The sequence below is a fragment of the Alosa sapidissima genome, chromosome 11, assembly GCF_018492685.1.
Source record: "Alosa sapidissima isolate fAloSap1 chromosome 11, fAloSap1.pri, whole genome shotgun sequence".
NCBI classification, from domain to species: Eukaryota; Metazoa; Chordata; class Actinopteri; order Clupeiformes; family Clupeidae; genus Alosa; species Alosa sapidissima.
This window is the reverse complement of record NC_055967.1, coordinates 19,063,219-19,072,638: the sequence shown is the minus strand read 5'-3', so window position 1 is coordinate 19,072,638 and position 9,420 is coordinate 19,063,219. Positions and strand designations below refer to the sequence as shown.

At 42.8% G+C, this 9,420-nt stretch overlaps 1 protein-coding gene across 2 annotated transcripts in view; it reads left to right on the top strand.

The window, feature by feature from the left end:
• Positions 1-9,405, top strand: part of cpne2 (copine II) — a 40,281-nt gene extending 30,876 nt beyond the window's left edge. The window contains exons 15-16 of one of the 2 annotated variants that reach the window (XM_042109925.1): positions 6,801-7,037; positions 8,880-9,405. In XM_042109925.1, coding sequence (XP_041965859.1) covers positions 6,801-7,037; positions 8,880-8,993 — 351 coding nt within the window. In that variant the 3' untranslated portion in view covers positions 8,994-9,405. Of the gene's footprint in view, positions 1-6,800; positions 7,038-8,879 lie in introns of those variants that run through there. The other variant, XM_042109926.1, reaches the window with a different exon arrangement.
• The last annotated feature ends 15 nt before the right edge of the window (positions 9,406-9,420 follow it).

Genomic DNA, 9,420 nt, shown 5'->3' with positions numbered 1-9,420 from the left:
TATCCATGACCAATCCCACGATCACGAGTGCTATATTGCTTTTATACAACAATTCTACCTCAAACTAAATAATCTGAAAACACCCCATTATTGTTTAAAAATGTTAATTTCGACATCGTTCTTACCAAAGATTCTAGTTCTTACGCATCAATCTATAGTTCCCTTTTCAATAGACAGCGTCTTGGTTGCTAGGTAACCAACATTCCAGATCCCTCGTTACGGGTCTTTGTGGTGTACATCTTGAAAGAAATGTTGAAAGTAATGAAATTGAAATTCATATCTAGGTTTGCTGCATGCATGTTACGAGGACACTGGGCCATGTCATGTAAGGGACATGGTACTGCAAAAAAACCGGAAACATAGTCTACATTGCAGAACCATTCAACTTTATTAATTTATGGTGAATAAATGTTACACTACTGTGCACAGCCTGACGTGACGATGCTAGCACGTTAGCAGCGGTTAGCTAATTATGCTAACGTTAGTTATCTACATCTCCTCCAAGTGACAATCATATTATACACAATGCTGAGAACAATTAGCATCCTCGTTTATCTTACTTACAATGAGTTGACTGTGTGGCTTAATCCACAGATGTGGTGAAGCACTGTTTCGTTATGGTTTGCTAAGGAGTAACCCATTGCTTGAAATAGTGGAGAGCTACTACTACTAGCTGTAATCACCACCACCTCATCCATGCCCCCCAGCCCTGAGAACTACCTTCCTCTCAAGAGACACCAGTGATGGCCGGCGCTTTGACATGAAAAACACAGACTATCTTGCACTAGCTGCAGCATGTGAAGCAAATGAGGATGCACCTTTCTGTGTCTCTGAGGTAGATGTGAGCAATGCCTTTAGAAGGGTTAATTGTAGAAAAGCTGCTGGACCGGATGGAATTTCTAACAGGGTTTTGAAATCCTGCGCTGCTCAGTTAGCTCCTGTGTTCACATTAACACATCATTGGCTCAAGAGACAGTTCCTACTTGCCTCAAGCAGTCTGTTATTGTTCCAGTACCGAAAAACAAAAGTCCATCATGTCTGAATGACTACCGCCCAGTAGCCCTGACGTCTACAGTGATGAAGTGTTTTGAGAAGCTTGTGAAAAACATTATCTGCTCATCCCTCCCTGCCTCCTTCGACCCCCTCCAATTTGCTTACAGAGCCAACAGGTCTACAGAGGATGCCATCTCAAACCTCATGCACACCACCTTAACTCACCTGGAGGAGGGGAATGGGAATTATGTGAGGATGCTGTTCATTGACTTTAGTTCAGCATTCAACACGATAGTACCTCTCACCTTGGTCACAAAGATGAAGGCCTTGGACTGAACACCACCCTGTGTCACTGGATATTTGACTTCCTCACCAACCGTTCACAAGTGGTTAGAGTGGGGGGTCTGACATCTGACTCATTAACCATCAGCACTGGTGCTCCCCAAGGCTGTGTTTTGAGTCCACTGCTGTACAACATCTACACACATGACTGCAAAGCCAACAGTAGTCATACCTCCATCATCAAGTTTGCAGATGACACAGTGATCTTGGGCCTGATTAGTAACAACAATGAACAGCTCTACAGCTCAGGATCAGGTTGATGAGGTGGCACAGTGGTGTCAATCTAACAGCTTGACACTGAATATCAATAAAACCAAGGAAATGGTAGTGGATTACAGAAGGAAGCAGCAGAACTACAGTTACACCCCACTAATGATCAGCGGGCAACCTGTAGAGAGAGTCACAAGTTTTAAATACCTTGGTGTCCACATTACTGAAGACTTAACATGGACTGTTAACACTCAATATGTTCTAAAGAAGTCCAGACAACGACTCTACTTCCTTCGTCAGCTAAGGAAATTCAAAGTTTCTACATCCATCATGAAGGCCTTCTACACTTCAGCGGTTGAGAGTGTTCTAACTGGTAGCATCATCACCTGGTATGGGAACTCCACAGTTAGAGATTGTAGTACTCTGCAGAGAGTAGTGCGCTCAGCTGAACGTACTATAAGAACTCAACTCCCTGCTCTACAAGATATCTATTCCAGAAGAGTACTCCTAAGAGCCCAAAAGATTCTGAAGGACTCTTCTCATCCTAACAATGGATTATTCCTACCGCTGAAATCAAGAAGACGCCTATGTAGTCACAAAGCCAGAACTGAGAGACTCAGTTTTTATCCCCAGGCCATCCGAACTCTGAACTCACACTATACTGACTTTGCACACATTCACTCCTCAGCACTCTCAAACATTCCCCCCCCCCCCCCACACACACACACCTACAAGACTTTTACATCCCTCTCCCTATGCTACAGACCTTTTATTTATTTTCTTATTTCATCACACGTCAAAACACACACACACACACACACACACACACACACACACACATATCTGACTTTCTCCAACTTTTGCACATCTCCATAGAACTTTTTATTTATTCTTTTTGATTTCTCCTCCATCTACCCATGTCCTTGATTGATAGCCTTTCTACCCCCCGCCCCACCCCCATCCCCAACACACACACAAAAAACACACACACTTACATCATCACTGTCAGTCATCACCTCACATACATACAGCACACTGATTGCTACAGTAAGCCTCCTCTACATACTTGCTGCACACTGCCCCCCCCCCCCCCCCCCCCTCCCTACATACACAGCACATTGTCTTCAGGATCTTCTCCAACACACATCCTCTACATACTTACAGCACACTGCCCCCACCTACCCACACACACACACACACACACAGTCACTGCTCTACTCCCCTCCCGCCCACACACATGGGACATCTTCACTGTCATCACTCACATACATAATACATACAGTACTCTGCTTGCAATAGTAAGTCCCTTCACCATACTAGCAGTACACTGCCCCCCCCCCCCCTCCCCTACCTACACAGCACATTATTTCATCAGGAAGCTTCTCCAACACACATCCCCAACATACTTACAGCACACTGCCCCCCCCCCCCCTTCAGGAAGCTTCTCCAACACACATATTGCACACTGCCCTCTCCCCACATACACAGCACACTATCCCATCTCCCCTGTCATCCCCCCAACACACACACCAAGACCCCTGGCAGTTGGGTTAGCCCCTTGAGCCGTGGATCTGCTCAAGGTTTCTTCCTTGGTAAGGGAGTTTTTCCTTGCCCCTGTTGCTCTCACACACACACACACACACCTCCATGACTTTTAGCACTTTTATTTCCCTCTCCCTATGCTACAGACATTTTTTATTTTATTTCATCACACGTCAAAACACACATACACACAGGAGCTTTTCCTTGCCCCTGTTGCTCTTGGGTGCTCCTTGTTGGTACCCCCCCAATTCCAATCCTCCCCCACCTTTCTTATGCAGCCCTTGCCACTTAATCTACTAAACCCCTCTTCTACTGCACTTTTTACCCCCCCCCCCCCCATAAATGCACAAATAGGCTGACACCAGACATAATTTCACTGCATTTCTTACTTCCAGTAACTATATGCATGTGACAATAAACTTCCTTGTATCCTTGTGTCAAATCTTCGAATTGTTTTGCGGAGTGATTTATTGCAAAATAAATGTGCAAAGTCTGAGTTGAAATGTCCAGGGATATTCCAACTCATGGAACGTCTCTCGGCCAATCAGAAACAAATAAATAGTTCCATAGAACCCAATTGTTGTATAAGAGGGTGTGTGTGTGTGTGTGTGTGTGTGTGTGTGTGTGTGTGTGTGTGTGTTAGCTTTAAGGACTTAAAGTGTTAATCCTCTTGCAGACAGAGGCGGCTAGTGATCTTTACCTAGTGTTGGAGGTTGATGCACTAAAAAATCAGCAGGAAGATGTAAAACTACCCCAAGATCAAGAAATAATGAAGCTTTATGGACCCTTTCAACAATAAAAACAAAAACAATGCTTGAACATTCTATTTGGGCCCCAATCTACTTCCTCTGCATTAAGATAACATATGGAATGTTAAAAAGGAAGCCTTGTGGGGCCAACTATGATGCTGATAATGGAACTCTCTTGAAAGGGTCCATAGTCAACTTATTGTCACAATGTTTTGGAGCGGAAAACAGAGACTAACAGAGAGGTCTTTAACGAATTTTGTAGTACCTTAGTTGAATTCATTTTTTGTGTCTTACTGTAGTGCACATTTCAGTACAGAATGCACTCGCTCCAATGAATCATGTGCTTCTTACACACCCGTTTCTGTTTGTTTGGAAAAGAGAAAGATCTGGGAGGTCACGAGTGTACAGCATCACTTTGATTCTTCCATAATCATGAAGTCCCTGAGGATCGCTAGATGAACAGAAAGCAGGTTTTTTTTGTGGTTGGGTTGAAATAATGTTTCTTTTGGTCGGTTACGCAAGGCAGTAGTCAGCAGATGAGTGTGTGTGGCGCATGAATATGGAGTACTCTAAAGTGCCCGGAGTTCACACACACACACACACACACAGGGCCATATGCACACAGCTGACTCAGTCCCCCCCACCTCCTCCCTCGACCAGCGGGGTGAGGCTGAGGTGACCGCTACTCTTGCTCCTCTACCTAATTAAGATCCGCTGCAGCATCATGATCCAAAACGGCTGCGTTTACTTAGTAACCTTGTTATTTGTGGGGTTATTTATAGTTTAGATGGTTTTTTTATATTGTAGGTGGTGCTGGTGTTGATGGTAATCATGATTTGTACCATGTTTGCCATTATGCAAAGCTGTTCCACAATCTCTTGCCAGAATTACTTGAATTTCCTGGAGTTGTGACTGAAACAGGTGTGTTAAACCAATTTAGCACACAAACACAAGAATATGGTTCCGTGTACTACACAGTGTGTCTGTGTATTCCAGCAGGGTTCTGCTGCTGCAGCTCTCCTGGAGAGACACCCAGTAGGCAAAGCTGTGTGGCCAGGCGACAGTGTGCACACAGCAGCCCCACAGCTGGGGGAAGATTTGTATTGCGAGGCTACACTGAGCGTGTGCAAATCTCTGCACTAAATATTAGTGTCACAGAGCTCCACAACACCACAGAGTAAGGGGGAGGAGAATGCGACAGCAGCAGTAGCAGCAGCACAAATCCCACTTCTCCCACCAACACCCAAACCTCAAGCCCGCTCACTTTTGAAGGGGGAGGGTGAAGATGGGGGTTGCCATTACATGAAATGCTCTTTTTTCCTTCCTTTTCCTTTGCTTTTTTTTTTTAAAGTATTTTTTTGGGCTTTTTGTGAGTAGGAGAGAGAGATGGGGTGGGCTCAGGAAATAAGCGCAGGTCGGATTTGAACCTGGGTCCCCGTGGGCACTTGGACCCGTACATGGTTATGGGTGCTGTAGCCTGTTGCCCCCCCCCCCCCCCCTCCTTTTATTCTTTTAATCTCTCTCTCACACTCTCCCCACTCTCCCCCTCTTTCATACCCAGCATGGGTTGGATCCTCCACAGATCTTAATAAGATTTATCTGCTGCACTCTGCAGAGATCCTAATTTGAATAGCCTACGTTATTATATTGTAACAATTACAATGCATAGTGCAGGAGGGTATTTGACAAAACACTGCAGGATGCATTCATGTTTTATGAGAGGGGGGTCACCACACAGCCCATTACAGCACTGGTTGCCCCCCCCCACGATGTCTCTTATGAGAGGCACGCAACATCTGCATTTTCCCATCAGCATGGTGTGAACAAACCAATGTTGTCATGATCTCTTGCTAATGCCATCATGAGATGCAACAGAGTCTTCTGTTTTCTCCTTTCAGCAGCTGTAGTTAACACAGCCATAGACTGTCCATGTATTGTATTAGTACATGTGTCTGTGTCTCTGATTACCATTCAGATTACAATAGACTACTGGCATGACATTACATTTGCATTGTCAGTGAAGTCAAAGATACAGAGCCCAGGAGGTGTCATTGTAAGATTTTTTATATAAAGAGAGAGAACGTTTTAGGATGTGCGTTCATTTTACTAAAACATGTACTTGTTTTACTAACACGTATTCATTTTACTAAATCGTGTTCGTTTTCTTAAATCATGTGCTCATTTGAATAGCATTGTGTGCTCGTTTTTATTATTTCGTTCCTGTTGCATTCACAGAAACTAGGCCAGCACAACAGACCAACTTGGGCTACTATGTTCCACACATACAAAGTAGACCTTGATCATTAAGTCAGAAGTGAGTCATTGTGAAAACACAAATACTAAACCTCTCCAAATATAGAAGGCTACAACCTAATATTCAAAGAATCTAACCCTAAGAACTGGATAAATAGTTCAATGTTGTGCGCAGAAAAAGACCGGCTACTGCAGTCGAATGACAAAGTCACTCTGTGATTTAAGAATGTTGACTTCTGATTTGTTCATCAAGGGGAACGTTCAATGTGTGAATAGGCAAACTTTCCAGATTTACCCAATGATCTGTTGTGCTGCCTCTCCTAGTACCTGTGAATAAAAATGTGGGAACGAAATAATTAAAATGAGCAAAACAAAGATTTAAGTAAAACGTGCACACGATTCAGTAAAACAAGCACGCAATTTATTAAAACGAGTACAATGACACCACCTGGGCTTTGTACAGAGACAAGAAATACATATGTAACAAAACATTATGATGTTAATAAATTATGTTTTGTGGACGTAGTACGTTCATTAGTGTGGTGTCTATGTATGTACATGAATTAAGCCTGGTCCTGTTAAGCCAGGCCTGAATTAAGCCAGGTATTGCTGTTTTAGGTCTTGCTGTTCTCATAGTCGTAGTGCTACTGTCTTTGTGGAAAAATGCTAATTTCTCTCTCTCTCTGTCCGCCTTTCTCTCTGACCATGCAGCAGTACTTCACGCTGCTCATCATTACGGATGGAGTGATCAGTGACATGGACGACACACGCCACGCCGTTGTGCAGGCTGCCAAGCTGCCCATGTCCATCATCATCATTGGGGTGGGGAACGCCGACTTCGCTGCCATGGAGTTTCTGGACGGGGACAGCAGTGTCCTGCGCTCTTACACCGGCGAGGAGGCTGTGAGAGACATCGTGCAGTTCGTCCCCTTCAGAGACTTCCGTAATGTAAGTTTTGCTTTCTTTCGTCACCTCTTCTAGGCCTACTGTGTGTAAGTGCACCATTTGGAAATGTATTTATCCTTTGCTTGTTTGCAAGATTATTATTTTACATGTTAGAAATAATCAAAATATGAATCAAATAAGAATTTGGTATTTCAGTAATTCAGAGATACTGTTGTTGTTAACTTGTAATAATCTGAACTCACTCTGAAGACATTTTGCTCTTGATAATAATGCATTTGTGGGAAACTACAGCAATTAACACGTATTACAAGCCTGTCATGAACACATGATGCATTTAAATATACATTTTGATAGGAAACTATAAATCACTGGAATGTGGTGTAGATGCAGACCCATATGCTCCACACAACTCTCAGGCTCCAAAAGGGCTTTTCAGCTATGCTTCAGACAAATATTCTCCAATGCTTTTTTCACCTGTTCGGTGCCAGTACGAGTTTCACTCAGTCCCAAAGCATTCCTGGTGTGGACAGCCCAACACTGGTGTGCATGAATATGCATGGAAATATGCTCCACAAACACCAAACTCCTGCAACACACATACAGTATGACAGTGTTTCCAGCGTCTTAGCAATGAGTTTGGCCTAGTTTAGCTCTGTTCCCAATTAACTCCAGACACACTACATAGGCCTACTGTACCAAGGGGCTATTCCAAGTATGTGGTTTAGTGACAAACCTGGCCAAGTTAACTTAATAGTAAGTTTTAAACCTCCTGATATAATGGTCCTATGGCTTAATTCCTTTTGCAAAAGAAAGCATTGGAGCTCTTCTTTTAGGAGGTTTACTACTTATTCTGAGTTAACCTACCCAAGCTTGTCCATCACTAAACTATGTATTGGGAATACCCCTCACTCACTGCCATGAAACTGCCACACTAACATCTAAAGCTGGTATTGTTTTCCAGCTGGGAAAGATTGGGCGGCAGTATTGATTTTTAAAACTGTGACCAAATAGAGCTTCAGTACTTTTATAAGGTCCACTGGATCTGGCGTAAACAGGATCTGCAGTAAACACCTCTAACCACAATATGTGGGACTGCTTCATAATGATGACACCCCCATCAGCCTATACACCTCTCCTCTGCTCTGTCAAAAATCTCATTGATAACATGTAGGAATTTCAGGCAGAAAAAGATTGCTGTTTAGCAGGAAAACTATAGGCTAAAGAAGACCATAGAGTATTGGTTACTACAACCATTGCCATTGAGTTTTTAAAAAGATTCTTTTGCAGATGTGATGTGCACTATTAAACGGCCAGTTTTTAAGTTTTCTCTCAAGCTATCATTCAGATTTTCTTGATGGAGGTTTTTAGAGGTAAAGTCTTTAAGGTCTGTCCTCATCTTTAAAATGCCTTATGCTACTTTGAGGCAGAATTCCTCCAATTGATTTGGTCTCAGGTCTGCCGACAAACGGCCACCTTCACATCTCTGCAGCGCAGTGATCAATACGCGTGGGGCTCCTAATCTATGGTCTGATCAGTGTTCTGATGAGATAGGCCAAATAGACTAAGTCGCACGTGTGTAAACAGCAGCCTTGGTGGGAGTGGGAGTGGGCGTTCTGCATGCCACGTGACTTCCCTTAGCAGCAGGAGGGAGCAGACAACAGACCTTGGCATCGACCAGCTGGCAGCAAATTAAAATTCATTTAGTGAAAAAGCACGGAGCGTCAGAGAGGCAAGCCAGCTTTTTCTCCACACTAGTAACAGATACTCTCATTAGTCTGTTTTAATGAAAGAATCTTTCAGAACTTTCAATGACGTCTTTTTTATGCTGTTTTTGTCCTGACCACTTCGTTTAGGTGTGTGTGTTTTTTTCTTCTGTCTTCAAAGGCTCCGAAGGAAACTTTGGCCAAGTCTGTGTTGGCAGAATTGCCGCAACAGGTCACACAGTATTTCAAACAGAGGAACCTGTCGCCTAGCAACACAGTGCCGGATGAGGCCTGAAGTTCAATGTGCATGTTGCCAAAATGTATTCACTGTTTACATATTATTATATAAAAAAACAAGACCAACTATGATGAAGCGCATGATTTTTTAAAAAGACAAGATAAATGTTTTTATTTAATAAATGTTTGTTGATAATACATGTTTATAAACCTTAAATTTAAATGAAAGCTGTTGTGTAAGTGTTAAGAAACACTAAATGCACCCTCTGAATTGTAAAGAAGATAGAGGATTTGAATGTACCTTTATACAGATGTTCTATGTTTAAAACAAACTATTTAACACAAATGTATGTACCGATCATGTAGTGCATATGTAATTTGTGAAAATTGTATGGTACCTTGGTCAAGGTGTATTGATTTTATACCGTCTTTTATGTTACCACTCAGGTCAATAAATTTTAATTGAAAAAGAAAACATATGTAAC